Source organism: Eucalyptus grandis, chromosome 3, assembly GCF_016545825.1.
Source record: "Eucalyptus grandis isolate ANBG69807.140 chromosome 3, ASM1654582v1, whole genome shotgun sequence".
In the NCBI taxonomy this organism is placed as follows: domain Eukaryota; kingdom Viridiplantae; phylum Streptophyta; class Magnoliopsida; order Myrtales; family Myrtaceae; genus Eucalyptus; species Eucalyptus grandis.
Window position 1 is genome coordinate 21048966 of NC_052614.1, and position 15422 is coordinate 21064387.

The window sequence follows — 15422 nt, forward strand, 5'->3', positions numbered from 1 at the left end:
GTTTTGGTTTTAAAAAGGGGAGGGAAACAAACATTCATCTTTTCCGCGCAAATCCACCCTGTCAAAAGATTTTTTTAAATATATATAAGAAAAAAAAAAAGACAAAGAAATCGGAAAATCAGGGGGGTCCCACCTCCGTCGCCTCCCTTTCGTTTCAAACGTTAAAATCTCCGGAAAAGAAAAACCCGAACTTTCGTCAGAACCGCGCAGGTTCCTCCTCCTCCTCCTTCCTCTGTCTTCCTTCTTCCTCCGAATCTGGGAACCGCAGCCGCCACCTCGGAGGCCGTGTTCTCGGATCTTTCTCTCTCTTCTCCTTCCTTTTTCCCGAGAAAGATTGGTCAGGAATAAAGGGTCGGAGCTGAGGAGAGCGGGAGGGATGGGGATATTGTACGCGATGGTGGCCCGTGGCCACGTCGTGCTGGCGGAGTTCAGCGCCGCCGCGACGTCGAACGCGGGGGTGGTGGCGAGGCAGGTCCTGGAGAAGCTGCCCCAAGGGAACGCCGACAGCAACGTCTCCTACTCCCAGGATCGATACGTGTTCCACGTCAAGAGGACGGATGGGCTCGTCGTCCTCTGTATGGCCGACGCCGCCTCCGAAAGTACGCTCCTTTTTCTTGTTTCTTCTTCTTTTTTTCTCCCCCTGGGGAAATGGGATCGTGTGTTTTCTTACGGCAATGCGCGTGCGCGGCCGTGTGCGGTCGTGGGTCGTGGCGATTTCGAGATTTTTCGTCGAGGGTGATCGTGATCGTGGATCCGGGAGCTAAAAAGGCGACGTTTTTGGCGCGCTTCGATGTTGTTCTTCTTGTTGATGATAAAGGGGGCGTGCTGAGGAAGAGTCGTCGATTGATGTTTTTTTCAGGGAGTTCTTTATTTAGATTTATGTAGGACTTTTTCATTTTTTGGTTCTTATATCGCCTTGTGAAAATCGAATGTTGGGTGCTTTTCGTTTTGCCGAAACTGAAATGGATGCTCGAAGGAGAGCATGCCTGGTTTGTCCCGTATGGATCTGCAGACTCCATGAAACTGCTCTGATCAATTCTTTGTTTTGGGGAAGCTGGTGTTTTTGAATTTTGGCAATCTGGATGCTTGACTTCTTCGTGGGTTGTGATTGGAAACATGGCCCTGACCAGTTTCAGCTCTCTTTTCGCCATTATTTTGGTTGTCAAAGCTTTTCCACCTCATCTGTCATTGGGTGGCTGGTTCTGGGGTCCTTATAAGTTGCCAGGCTAGCGGTAGAAGAGAGGTGAGACGTGTGCAGTTCTGTAAAGGCATTGATGGTGTGCCCCAGTTAGTGGATCTGGGCACATGGTTTTTCATGCTTTTGTCAAACTAGATGTGATCTGGGTGAATTTAGTCAACATAGAATGCGGTGCTTTGTGTGCACGGTGAATGTTCTGTTCTCTTATACAAAGTGGCTCTTCTGGATTACTGGTCCTTAATTGCAGAGGTAATATAGGAGAAGGATAACAATGTGCCGCATAATGGATATATGCATGATCAAATTGGACTCCTTTTAGCTTGTGTCATTTGCACACGAGTTAACATCTATCAAAATACACAGATTCTTTTGTCTTTTTATCCTGGCGTTGCCACTTGCTCCTTGTATATCAGCATCTAGCAAAAGCTAATTGTCTACAATATCTGAGAGCATTTCTTTGAGGGGAAAGTTGTGTATTGATTCGGTTTTTAGCAACTGCCTGCACATTCTGTAACTCAAGTCACATACAATTTGAGGCCTTGAATGATGATGTTTGTGAATGTCTCGGCTGCTTGTGATATGCAGGAAGAATCCCTTTTGCATTTATGGAAGATATCCACCAGAGATTTGTGAAGACTTACGGTCGTGCCATCCTCACAGCTCCTCCTTATGCCATGAATGATGAATTTTCTAGGATCCTGAGCCAGGAGATGGACCGGTACTCAAATGATCCGAATGCAGATAGATTAAATCGTTTGAAAGGTGAAATGAGTCAGGTAAGATGAGCAATATGGCAAAGTCCATGTTTCCTCTGTTTTCTCCGTATAAATGTTATTTTTCTAGAAGTAGAGATTGTTTTCATTGAAAAGAGTTGCTTGTTTCTCTCTACTTCTCATTGCCCCATTGAGTAGATGACTGATAATTACATAAGGAATAATCTTTTTCTCTTTTTCTTTTTTGGCGACAAGGACAGAGCTAGTTAACATGCGTCGCTTAACAAATGAAATCTTATAATGGGAGGAAAATGCTGCGAATTTTGAATAATTATTATGTTGAATCTAGTGACATAGGAGCTGCGAATATTATTAAGTCATAATCATTAAAAATGGAGCAATCGTTTGCATATTATCCTTTAGTTACTCTGCATCCTCAATTGTATGTGCAGTACGTGATGTTAGACAACTAATATGCTTTGTTAAAGTTTATTTTCTGAAAACATGTAGACATTTAGCTTCGTAAAGAGTAGCATGCTTGATCAACTGCTGATTCTTGAAATTTGTACACTGAAAGTTTATTATGAACAGTACATTAGAATGGATAAATCCATTAGATAATGAACTATTAGTTCTGAGCCATCTCTGGTGATGAATCAACAATTAGAAGTGTTCCATAACGAGGCAAGATTTTTTTTTTGTTGTCTTTTCTTCTTTTATTCAGTTACTTGATGAGCTCCTTTAATCACTTGGAGTTCATCTGAGTAATAGTACTTTTCATCACCAGTAGGTACAGACAAATTTGTCGATCTTCAGAATTCTTCAGTTTCATTGAGATTCTTCTCACATAATGATCATAGGTGCGAACCGTCATGATAAACAACATTGAGAAAGTTCTCGAGAGGGGTGACCGCTTGGCTCTGCTCGTCGAGAAAGCTTCGACAATGCAAGGAAACACACTCCGTTTCAGAAAGCAGTCCCGTCGTTTCAAGAACACTGTATGGTGGGGAAACGTCAAGCTCACGTAAGTATTCATGTTGATTAATCCCTCCTCTCCTTTCAATGTCCATTTTAGTCAGGTCCAAGGCACCTAGCAGAGATGCATCATGCTTGCGTTCAATAGTATGGTTTGAGGATCACGCAATTAATGTAAGCTTTATTAGGATCTTAGTTTAAGGCCGTCTGTTTTATTTGCTTCCCTGCAACAGCGGCGCCTTGCTACTCGTATTGGCAATTATCCTCTATGTGGTGCTGGCATTCCTTTGCGGTGGTCTGTTCATGCCTTCCTGCCTGAACTTTGCATTTGGCGTTTGACTGACTTTCGTCCGGCACAACAACAAAATTACATCTGAAGTATGAGGTCCCTCCAATCTTTTCTTTCTTCGGGAAAATATAAGCGATATTCTTAGTTGAGTTTTCTCTAGTTTCATATAGAGAACATCATTCATCTACCTGTACATGTATTGAGATCATCTGAGGCTGACAAGACATCTGAATTACATATAGTACCTGTAAATTGGTTCTTCTCAAACGAGAGTTCTTGATGTTTGATCTTTCTTTTCCCATTTTAATCTGTATAATGTATACTCCTGCAACCATATTCCAACTGTAGCCTGCGCATATGAAAGTAATAGATCACAGTATTTTTCTCTCGTATGAACGGCCTATCAAACTTGATGGAGCCTTTTTCCTTTATGAAAACTTCCCATTGTATTGACAAGTCATCTGATGACACCTTATCATACCAACTCATTCTCAAAACTCTAAAGCACACAGGATGGGAACCAGAACTGAGTTCTAAGGATGGCGCAAACAGGTCATGCTATCAGCCGGCGACTCACAACTTGGTTGACTTGAGCATCAGTGGCCCTAGTGCCACCAGAACAGGCTACAAACATCGACAGCATGCATGTTTATTTTGGCATGCAAATACAGAGTCAGAAATAGGGAGCTTGCTCTTGCTGCTCATATACATCAATGAGACTCGATAGGCATCATCTATAATCACTCTCACTGCCTCCACCAAGAAAGATGCCAGTGGTACAAACCAAAATCACTCATCAATGATACCATTAACAAAATGTACTCTTCAGCTGGTTGGAAGATGTATTGGTCAGTCGTACCTTTGGACACGGAAAGAGAGAAGAGGGAAATGGTGGCTTTGCTTCTAAAGAAGATTTGAATAGTTCCTTCTAATCAGACAGACTATATTCAGTAGTTGGAGTCTGAACTAATCAAAGCTGCGTTGCTCACGATGATCTCAAAGAATGAACCAAACACGGTCCAAAATTAATATAGCCTGGTGAATTATATTTCTTTATAAGGCCATTATTTAGGTTAATTTCTTGTCATATGCATAGCTTTTCCAAGCAAATTACTAATTAATTCTCACTGTAGCCAACACTTCCTTTTTCAAAACCATGAATACTATTTAGAAACCAGTCCATCGGCGATTGTCATAGCTTGGCTTCTCGGACAAGCGAACTTACAAGGTTTGTTGTCCTGAAAAAGAAAGGGGAGAAACAAAGAAGATGCGACAAGAGGCAACAATCAACGCTCTCTTTTCGGACATTTAACCATGGGGCATTACGACAGGCAAACAGATCACATGTATAACAAGCGCTCTTCACCTAAGCTAGCCAAAAACCCGATAATGTCGTTGATAATGGAGAAAGTTAATCTACCAATCCAGTTGACACAAAACAAAGAAGACAAGAATAACAAGATGATTGGAATGTTGCAGTCGACAAGTGAAGCTGTGTTTTATTCACTTGACAAAGGGCTTTAACTTAAGTAAAAGGAAATCGCGGTGATGTGGATAGGTAATCACCTCCTCGAGGTATGATAAGCTGCAATGCTCCATTAATTGGGGTAGGTAAGAAAGTATAAAATTGCACTTTGACAGAAGGTTCAACGATCCCAATTTTACAAGTGACTCCTTTTCATTCACAGGAAAATCTATCAACAAGAGAAATGTATGACTGTAAAAGTAATCCTGCCCGAGCAGGCTTGAAAAATTGTGGTCTCAGACATTATTTCCAATCATCGGCATAAACCATCATAAATAATCAATAGACTAAAGGCTCTCTTGCTAATACTCAACAAAGAATCGTCACTCTAGCTAATTGCTGCACAGGCACCACATATGTTACAAAAACTAATTATCTTCTTGAGATTTCAATCAGCATGAACCAATACTGGCTTGTACCCATTATCATTCCATCCCACTTTCTCCAGAATAGACTCGTTGTCTTAGTAAAGGCTCTAAATTAGGCCGGAGTAAGGATTGTATGCTTGAACCGGCACATTGGAGCCATATGGGCGGACATTGGCTGCATATGGATTGCTGAAAGGATTTGCCGGCTGTTGCATCTGTGAGCCCATCATCATCATCTGCTGCTGCTGTTGCTGCTGCTGCAACATGAAGGCCTGCTGTTGGTGCATTGCTGCCATTTGGACTTGAAGAGGTGCAGCTACCGCATTGGAGCCAAAGAATGGGTCATGTGCTGGTTGCTGCATCATCGAACCAGCCATATGGGCTGGCTCCCATGGGTTATAGCTAGAGCTCTGGCTGCTTCTTCTCATTCCTTCATCATATAAGCTGTCGAGTGTAAGCTTGTCGAGTCCTCCCGCCTTTGTTACAAACCCAACAGGTGATGAAAAAATCAGTAAATACAGAAAAAGCAGTTAAACGTGATGTTGCAAGAATTCTGCAACACTGGAAAATGTGAAACAACCAATGGGATACACTGAGTTTAGCAAACCATCTCAAACAACTTCTCAATGGGATGGCAGAATAAGAGCTTACCAACTTGCTAGCAGCTGAGGCAGTCTCATTGGAGCTAGGAGCAGTGACTAGTGCCAATTCCCAACCTGTAGTTCCATTAGCATGATCGAAACCAGTAGAACTTGGTTGATCAGCTGCACCAGCAACAAAGAGAAGAAAATAAAAGTGTTACCCTCTTCAGATATATGTTATCTTCTTTTACAGGTAAGAAAGATGATTATGCGATACATGCTTCATGGTTGGGTCAAAACTCAAAATATGATCGCCTAAGGCTCATTTTAGAAAGATGCCGGTGTCAATCTAACTTAGATGATAGCAATACTTCAGAATGCATCACTCTGACAAACAATAATTACAGTGATTTCATATGTTAGATTTCAGGAATGAACAAGCAATTGACAGACTGGAGGAAAAAGGAAAAGCTGAATAAAAGAGAAAAGGTTCAGTGAACATACCAGCACCAACAGGAACAATAGCTAAAGCCAATGCATTCTTCTCATCTAATTCTGATGCAAGTGGATTGGGTTCATTCAAACCCTATAAAAACAATAGTAAAAGGACATTTATTTGAGCAACAGCAAAGCTAAAAAACTCCCAACAAAAATAAAATTGAAATGCAATGGTTGATATTTCATATCTCACCAATATATCTGGTTCAGCAACAGGGGCTTCTACTTTTACAGGTTCTGGTTCGGGCTCAGGTTCAGGTTCGGCCTTTGGTGGAGACGGTGGTTGTGCCTCCTGCACTTCTGGGGGCTTATTGTATTCTATAGCTAAGGTTTCCTTGGAAGAAGCACTTTTACCATCAACTGCCTGTAATGGTAACCAAATTTATCTCAAAATTTAATACTCTTCATTCTAAAGGAGATGGAACATCACCAAATTATGCCTTCAGTGTTGGACTGGGTGCAAACCAATGAAAGTAACCATGCCGCAGTTTAAGAGAGTCACAGCACCAGGTGAATCTCTTTATTATAGACATATATGTATAGGAACATGCAGCGTAGTGGCCCCTTTAATGCATGCTACACCAATGAGTGTAAAGAATCCAACTCTCTAATAGCATTTTTGCTCCCACTGAAAGAGCAAGGTTCAGGTGGTTCTTGACTCTATGGAACCACCTGGTTTGACCAGTTCAATGGGCACAACTTCATTTTAATCTGTTGTTGAACCATTAACAGTTCAATACTATTTCAGACACAATTGGCTGAACTAGCCAATCTGCTCTCTGTCTCTATAAATCCCAAAATACACCAAGCGAGTCAGTGCTTTTAATCATCTAAAGTTGGAAGAAATTACTGAGATCAACTCCTCAAACTAAATCCTCAAAACCAACATGTTTCTGATGAACTGGTAATTGCATTTTTTGAACCGTACTTTCGAAGAACTCATGGATAATATGGCGTCTCTACATGCATAAAAGTTTGTGGAAAGCATCTTACCATGCAGATTTTATGGTAACCAAATTCATACCTGATCTTTCCGTGCTGTAGAGGAGAGTGGAGCATCTCTAACATACTCTTCCATGGTTTGTAAAAACGATGCAGGTGGCTTCACAAATAGCAACAAAGTTGACAAATATTACTTCAAAGAGTAATACAAAACTATGAGGAATTATAGTTAAAAAGCAAATAATACAATCAAGGATTGAGTGCATCACACGGTACTCTACAGGCTTGCCCTGCATGTGTGCGTGTGTATAGAGAGACAGACAGACAGACAGACAGACAGACAGACAGACCGACCTGTTCAATCTTGATAAACCTCTCGCCACGCCCAATATCCACATTCTTACAAATTTCATAGAATTCTGAAAGTCTCTCAGCCTACAAGAGTGAAAGACTTGTAAAAATACAATTCACAACAGGATTCAATCCTTTCCATCTGAATATCAGTTAATGCAGCAGAAATAGTTAGCATTACCTGATGGCCAGCTCTCCTATAAATGTCATAAGCCCTCATTGCATCTTGACGTTGCATTTCAAAAAACTGCCACAATTTTATCAGTCATATTGCGCACAACTTACGAATACCATTAAATCCTCTGACCTGAATGTCATGGTTACAACCTACCTTGTCAACCAAATTGACTGTACCATCACTTATGGCTTGATATATTTTCATACTTTCAGAAGCAACCTATACACATTAAGGAACAATTAGGGATAAGAGAAAGGAAGGCCAAGACATAATCAAACTGACAAAAAAAAAAAAAAAAAAAAGAAGCTTATTATTTCTACCTACCATTGACAGCGCCAATTGAATGATAAAATTATGAACAGCTGCACCTTGGGGCTGTAGAATACATATTCATTATTTTCATTAGGCAGAGAAAACTACATAGATGAATAACTATTGTCATTTAAATAGGCAAAACATAGAACTTATTATTCCATAAAAACCTAGACAATACTACAGGGGTAAAAGACGATTAAACCTAGCAGATTCATGAAATACCTGACACCCAAGCACACGGGAAAGAAGCTCTTGCAGAGCTGGCAAGTGCTCAAGTAATTCTGCAGTGTCTAGCTCTTTGGTTCTCTGCGCAAAATGTCATCCCCACAATATCAGTTATTTGCGACTCATGACAACCAAAGTGATAGAATGGAAACATTCAGAAAAAGAGAGTAAAAGATGTATCGTGCTTCAAAAAATTTCAAGGCCAATAAATCTGCTCTTGGGATGTGATGTGACTAGACCAAACTGTTTTTCTTCCATGGCACCCTTTCCTTGGCAGATTGTTTGGCTGGCGAAACCCAAAAGAGGGGGGAAAAATACATAGCAGACTTTTATGTTTTTTGGTAGAAATATAGCAGACTTTAATAATAGGACAGAAGCACAAAATCCAGGGATTGATCTACAGCATTTTCCCAGTGGAGGCAAATATTGCTAGTGAATTAAACTATAATGAATAATTAATGGGCTTGTTTAGCAACAGAATTTTCATTGGTACAATATCGGCAACTTGATTTATTCAGATGAACTTAAAAGGACTGTCAGTTTTCAAATAAGATAAACAACACTGTTAGAAATTGATGGGAACGTCAATAAAAGAACGAAATCTTAAATAACTAATAATTTTGAAGAGATCAGAGGGGATAATAGCCACCACATTATAGTACATGGGACTGTGCCCACAGATCATATAAAAGGGATAGCAGAAAAAACTTCTTGAGCCATAAAGAGTCTCCCATAATGTTATCCAAACAAAATGTTCTGCTAACCAAAGTTAAGTCAACAAATAACATAATCAAGGGCAATGATTAAGCAGATGCCGTATTTTTTTCCGATACTAACATGCCTGCACTTTTAAAGCTATTTGGAAGAAAAGCTTCTCCTTTCAAAATATTTCTCCTCCTATTTCCAATGTCTTATTGCAGCAAAGGAAATAGCCTCTCCAGTGACTGAATGAACTTAATTATGCATCAAGCTAAACATAACATTAACATCAAGGAGAAGTACTCTAAAATAAGCTAAAGTAGAGGGAGATGGTCCACTCAAAAGGGCAGATATCTTACAGGGCGGTCTGCTTCGACGTCATATTTCAGAACCCGAAAGCATTCCAGTCTTTCCTCCAAAAATAAGGCATACATCCGAACCCATGCAGAATATTCCCATGCTGTGCGGCACATATCAGGTACAATATTATGAACTTGTCAGAACGAATTCCATGTGATCAGGTACCATACATTAAAGGTAAAATTATATACCATTGGGACTCGAATCATCTTTGAAATGAGCCATGTTAAGCATATGGTTTCTACTCCGGCCATAATTAATAAGTTCCTCATGAAATGTCGGATCAACTTCCCTCAGAGCTCGATGTATAATAATCAACGTTTTAAGTGCGACCTAAACACCAATTGATAAACGGTCTCAAAGCAAGTCATAGAAATGGAAAAGACAAAATAAAAATTTAACATCTTACTCTCCAGAATTATCAATGAACCTCCATGTACAAACGTGAACATAAAAGATAAATGGGACACTCACCAAAAGGAACATACGTTAAAAAGAAGGAACACAAAAGGAAAGAAAGAAGTATTTGGCCATTCAGCACTACATTATTTAGATTGATGAATTCCAACAAAAACAATCCTTTCACTTCCTCTAGTCACAATAAATCGGCACAAATTCTACGTTCTTGCCGTCTACTGCTCACTCATTTTTCGAGCTATACTTAATGAGATGGACGTACCGCCCAATTATGCGTCTTTGACAGCCGCCTGGCGAGAGCATGAATGCAATACGCTACATCCGCCCGAGGCCTAGTAGCCGAAACGGCAGCAAATATAGCTGCAAATAATAGAGATTAAAACCACAACGGATCAATCACGTTCGCCCAAGACGGATCATAATCGATGGACGGAAAACAAAAGAACACGCGCAAGCACACCTCTGATGTGCTTCTCCTTCGCGGGGCGCTCGACGTGATTCGTGGCCTTAACAATCGCGATGTCCAGCTCCTACAGAGCTCAACAACAGCAGCAACAACACCACATCAGCCGAAAGCTAACTCAACCAGAACCGAGCCCTACAAAAGGAAACCAGAGATTCCGAACCTTGTAATCACTGTTGACTTTGGCTAATGAAACAGTGGTGGAGTCCTTGATGGCCCCGAGCGCTTTCCTCAAGCTCTTCTGAGTACCCCCTCCCGACATGTCCTCTCAAATCGCCGAGAAAACCTACCGCAAAACCACAACAGAAAAGAAAGAAAGAAAGAAAGAAAGAAAGAAACCAATCCACGATGAGCGACGGTCCCGGAAACAGCTCGAATCAATTTTTACAGCAACCTTCGCAGCCGAGATGACTGCAACCGAAAAGGCCAGCTCCAAATCGGAGACCGCAACGACAACACGCGAAATTCTCTTTCAACGCCACCGAGCGATCGACCACCGCCACGAAGCTCACTACCGCGAAGGCGCAGAGAAAACCCCAGCCCCAGCGAAAAAGCCAGAGCCGAACCGACTCCGCTGAAAACCACCGCAGAAAACGCCATTTCCGAACGAGCCGAAACGCTCGACGAGAGCCGCGGAAAATGCAGGGGAGGACGGAACCGCCGAGCAGGCTCGGCCGGGCGGCGGCGGCGGCGAAGGCGGCGGGGAGATCCGGAGCGGCGGCGGGAGGCGGGCGAGCGCCGGCGCGGGAGGGCGGGGCGGTTCCGGCGATCGGCGAATCGAGAGCCGGACGGAACGAGCGACGGGAAAAGCGACGGGAAAAGCGGCGAGAAAAAGCGAGGACGGAGGACGACGGAGGACGACGGAGGAGGGAGGGAAGGAATCGGAGCTCACCTGAATCGATCGAGCGGAGAGGGAGAGGGAGATGGGAGATGAGGAGGTGGCGACCGGGCAAAAGTCCACCCCCGGGACGAGTTCAATGTGGTTGAATCGTCGGCGTCTCTCTCAACTACAAACAAATATTCAATCGTTACCAAATAAATAAATTTTAAAAAATTAGATGAATTGATGAATAAATTAAGTAATAAAATAAAGTGTGGGTGTGAATTTTGGGGGTGGGGGATTTCTTTTTCTTTTTTTCTCTTTTTTTTTTTTTTATGGGGAGGAATAATTTGGTGGATCTTTCTTCGTCCTTTCCGAAATTCTTTTTTTTTTTTTTTTTAATTTCTGGCTGTTTCTGGTTGTCAGAATACGGCGGTTGTAAGGAGAGACGTACTGCCTGCCTGCCTGCCTGCTGCCGGTTGGCTTGACCGGCACCGCGCCGCGCCAAACGACGGGACGTGAATCGCGCCTCCCCCCCGGTGGTCGGTCGTCGCCTTTTCGGCTTCCGGTTTTGTCTCCTCTGCGCCCGACACGTCAGCACCGCCGCGGTTTAACATCTCGCGCCCCAAATTTTTAATTTTTCGCCAGCGTGCAAAATTGGATCATATTAAAAAAAAATGTTTTTTTTTTTTTTTGGGAACGAGCATCAATGACAATTTATGCCTCGGCATTTTCATTATGGATGGAATATATTTATCTCGACAATTGATTTTTGTAAGTGGCACAACCGATTATTTTTTAAGATTTTTTTTCGAATTAGTAAAGAATTTTGTTATCGATTTTTAAGATGCAATTGGATTTTGTGAATTCTGAGCTGACGATTCTCTTTGATTCAAAAACGTGATTTTAAATTCCGTGATACGAGGGACATTCCATATTCAACATGAGATAAATGTCAAAATGATTTGACATTTCAAAGTCAATCAAAGACTTTCGAAGTATTACAAACCTTTCAAATCATGTATGAAACTCGTGGGCAACTAGCATTTAGACATCGAAATCCCAACGTAGCTCTCATATGGAATATTCAGTGATTTGATTCCACCATGTAGGCTTTCAACATAGATTTGAGTACCATGATTTTCAAGTGCGTACCAAAAATGATTTGTACAAAAAAAGCTGAAGAAAGAGAGGAAGAAATTGGTTTGACTTAAAAAAATAATGATATTAATTATAAGAAGATAACAAAATATCTAAGAGCAAACAAATTAAGCATGAAATCAAAATGTTCTTTGATAGGAACGAAAGATAAGGGATCAATTTTTATTTTTTTTAAAGTAGAATAAAATAAGAAGAAAATCTCGTAGATGAATACATAACAATATTTAGAAAGTTAAATCTAAGATCTTCCGAATAAAGTAAATCGCCGAAGAACTTTATTCCGTGATTCGGTTGGAGGATGTAAAACTCACTCCCAATCGTGTCCAATGACCAAAATGCCCAAGGGACTAGATTTCCATATCAAAATTTAATTTATAGAAATTAATAAAAATCATTTTTAAGGAAATAATTATTTTCATTTATTTAATTGATTAGGAAAGTGAATTCGTTCTTACCAAATCGGGAACTCTTTCTCCTCAAATTTCTAAAATTATTATTTTTAGTTTGTGGATTATATTTTCCGAATATCAATTAGTCTCCCGTCCATTGAAACACTAAAAAAAAAAAAATTCCTCTAAAAAAATTTTCTTCATATTTTTTTCCCTTCAAATGAACGGATAAAGATGAGCAATCTATGAAAGTCAAATGCCGCTCAATTTAAATTCTACAAAATCCATCATTAATGAGATCATCCACCCACATAATCAAGGCCTCGATCTTAGACCCCACCTGAAACCATCTCAAAGGTAATTAATCGTAACCGATGACGAATCTGGCGAGCCCAATTACGTCGCGGCATCTATTTTATGGCACCATCAACCGCCGCGACGTCACAAATTGGGTAATCAAATACAATGGAAAAGGCCTAAAAATGAGGAAGTCAACGGTGGATGATCGATTTGCCTAGAATGTGGGCCCCCCAGATACGATGAATTTCCGGAATCAGCAAGCATCTTTGGTCAGACCGATCCCCACGGCAGCTAGTGGCCAATCGCTGTCTTACAACAATGGAGTGAAGTTTAAGAAATCGCCTGGAAACAAGAAAAGGAAAATTGTTTTAATCATCGCCTTATTTTACGAGGAAAATGACATGAATGGCCCATTGAGTTTCGGCCCGATGTGTACTGCGATTCTTGAACTTTAATCCATTCGATGTGATCTTTGAAATTTAAACCATCGTGCAATATGTGATTTGTAAATTTTTAATTTATTAAATGTGGCTCAAGAAAGTTTAGTGAAATGTTTAATTTGGTCTCTGCATTTTATGAAGATGTTCAATATAAAGGACAATATTAAACCTTTTTATATAGTTTAAGGAGTAAATTGAATATGTATAAAAAATGTATGGACTACAATTACATGTTAAGATAAAGTTTATGAATTATATTGAACAAATTAAAAGTATTTGTGTCACTATCTCTATTTTATATTTGATTTTGTATTATATAATGGATTGGTGGGCCACCACCACACTTGGATGGTGGTGAGGTGGCCACCGTCAGTCCATGTTACTTTACGCCACTAGCAATTTTTTATTTTTTATTTTTAAAATTTTTTTGATGATCCAATATCAACATGCACAATGTGCACTGTTATCTCTTAATTAAATTAAAATTAGATGGTAATGTCACATGCTAACACGATGGCGACAACTAAATTATTTCAAAAAGTAAAACTTTTCTAGGACAATGATGATAAGACAAAGATATTCGACTTTCAGGATTGAAATATGCAAAGATCAAATTGAACTATGAACTCACGCATTTATCTCTAAATGCTTAGTTTGTAAAATAAGTCATTTGTATTTTTACTTTCAAAATCACCTAAAAATGAGTTTTTTTTTTTTTTTTTTTTTTTTTGGGTTGGGAAAAATGAGTTGAAAATTGCATAAGCCGACACATTTGACTACAACGTTGACCGCCACCCACGAGGGTCGATTGTGGAGAAACAGGTTGGATTGCTTTCAATGTCGGATCCACTGATTTAAGACCACCACCGCATGATCTTTATTGCTTCTTGACTATGCACAAATTAGGCAGATTCCAGTCCTTTTTCCCCGTCATTCAATTAGGCAGAAAGTGAAATTTCCCATTTCGACATTGACTTCAGTTTCAATTACATTTTCTTATATCAATTGTCATTTCAACTTCACTCCTCTATAAATATTGAAATATAATTTTGCCATATTCAGGAAATTATTACAATCATTTCAAGTTTTATTTATAATATGGGAGCTAAGTATATACTTTAGTTTGAAATTGAAGCACATTCACCTTCCATTATATATATAAAAAAGCTAATTTACACTTGGTACTCTACAAACCTCCAGGGTCATTATGACATTTTTGTTCTTGGCCAGTACTAGTTTTTAAATATGTGGCTTGGGGTTAACCACATTGTACCCCATTTTCAACACCACACATAATTGCTGGCCTTACCTCTGGCGCTTCTTGGAAAAATGTGCTTTTGCGTACTTACAACGTACACATCTTTAATGGGTTAAACGTATCATGCCATTTCAATTCCTAGACAGGCACAGTGATGCATTTGATGACCGTGTCAGGCATTGCAGATGCTTTTGGCCAGTTTTATTAAGCTAATCATGTTTCTAGTGCGGTGCATTATGTCTTTCTTTTGACTTAGATATGATCGGTTTTTGCCAGCCTTGAATGAATTTCCAAGCCTTTTTGGCATGAATTGTTTTGCCAATTGGACCAGTGGCTTCCGATCAAATTAACCAAGAGGGGAAGCTCCCTGATTGATCAGCAAATGGCAATGATCACCTCCGTTTTTTGGAGCTGTCAAGATCTCAATTCCACCGAAGCAAAAGAAGAGCCTTAAACCCCCTTTCTTTTTACATGCAAAGCTGTTTGTACTCCACTGTCCATCCATGGTGGTGGGTGAAGCGTCGCCTTCTCCCAAAAGATTCCTCTCAATGCCAAGGTTCCTCCTCATCTTTAGCAAAAAGAACCCTCCAAGATCAATCATTCTTCTTTCCTTCTAGGCAAACAGCTTTTGATTTCAATGATGTGGTTCTTGGCTAAGTCTAATTCAAATTTAAATAAAAGTGCGAGCCTTTTGCTGGTTTAGTCTCTCCCGTTGTTGGATAAGCAGGATTCAAGCCCTCAATTACGGCATAGGATTAGCGAAAACCCACTTTAATCAAGATCGACAGATCCATAAACGACCGATTTTCTCGCGACTAGACTCGAAGTTAATGAGTGAAGTAGGGACCAAGCTTCGGATCACAACCTTTTGTAAACGCTCAAAGTCCAGCTGCGAATCCGACAAGCATTTGAGAACCCGTCGATCTCATCGCAGGTTCAGATCTGATTGCTTTGAAA

At 40.3% G+C, this 15422-nt stretch overlaps 2 protein-coding genes across 2 annotated transcripts; one reads left to right on the forward strand and one right to left on the reverse strand.

Annotated features, from left to right (window-relative positions):
• Positions 1 to 211: 211 nt before the first annotated feature.
• Positions 212 to 3567, forward strand: LOC104445417 (vesicle-associated membrane protein 711). The gene is made up of 4 exons (XM_010059319.3): positions 212 to 599; positions 1784 to 1974; positions 2772 to 2935; positions 3120 to 3567. The coding sequence occupies exons 1-4, from the start codon at positions 377 to 379 to the stop codon at positions 3223 to 3225; spliced, it is 684 nt and encodes a 227-aa protein (XP_010057621.1). The 5' UTR covers positions 212 to 376; the 3' UTR covers positions 3226 to 3567.
• A 1228-nt stretch (positions 3568 to 4795) lies between these two features.
• On the reverse strand, positions 4796 to 11125 carry LOC104445416 (putative clathrin assembly protein At5g35200). Its single transcript, XM_010059318.3, has 16 exons — positions 10990 to 11125; positions 10261 to 10383; positions 10095 to 10164; positions 9897 to 9994; positions 9409 to 9550; positions 9217 to 9317; positions 8156 to 8239; positions 7943 to 7993; positions 7772 to 7837; positions 7622 to 7687; positions 7444 to 7524; positions 7172 to 7249; positions 6341 to 6511; positions 6154 to 6235; positions 5720 to 5832; positions 4796 to 5544 (listed from the first exon to the last, which is right to left on the reverse strand). Exons 2-16 carry the CDS (start codon positions 10357 to 10359, stop codon positions 5176 to 5178), a joined length of 1671 nt encoding a protein of 556 aa, XP_010057620.2. The 5' UTR covers positions 10360 to 10383; positions 10990 to 11125; the 3' UTR covers positions 4796 to 5175.
• Positions 11126 to 15422: the final 4297 nt, after the last annotated feature.

Excerpts from the sequence above, each read along its gene's own strand:
- LOC104445417 (XM_010059319.3), top strand. The coding sequence starts at position 377 with ATGGGGATATTGTACGCGATGGTGGCCCGTGGCCACGTCGTGCTGGCG. Across the intron at positions 1,975-2,771 it reads TGAAAGGTGAAATGAGTCAG|GTGCGAACCGTCATGATAAA; the intron begins GTAAGATGAGCA and ends TAATGATCATAG. Across the intron at positions 2,936-3,119 it reads TGGGGAAACGTCAAGCTCAC|CGGCGCCTTGCTACTCGTAT; the intron begins GTAAGTATTCAT and ends TCCCTGCAACAG.
- LOC104445416 (XM_010059318.3), bottom strand. The coding sequence starts at position 10,359 with ATGTCGGGAGGGGGTACTCAGAAGAGCTTGAGGAAAGCGCTCGGGGCC. Across the intron at positions 9,551-9,896 it reads CAAAGACGCATAATTGGGCG|GTCGCACTTAAAACGTTGAT; the intron begins GTACGTCCATCT and ends ATTGGTGTTTAG. Across the intron at positions 7,994-8,155 it reads CCCGTGTGCTTGGGTGTCAG|CCCCAAGGTGCAGCTGTTCA; the intron begins GTATTTCATGAA and ends TGTATTCTACAG.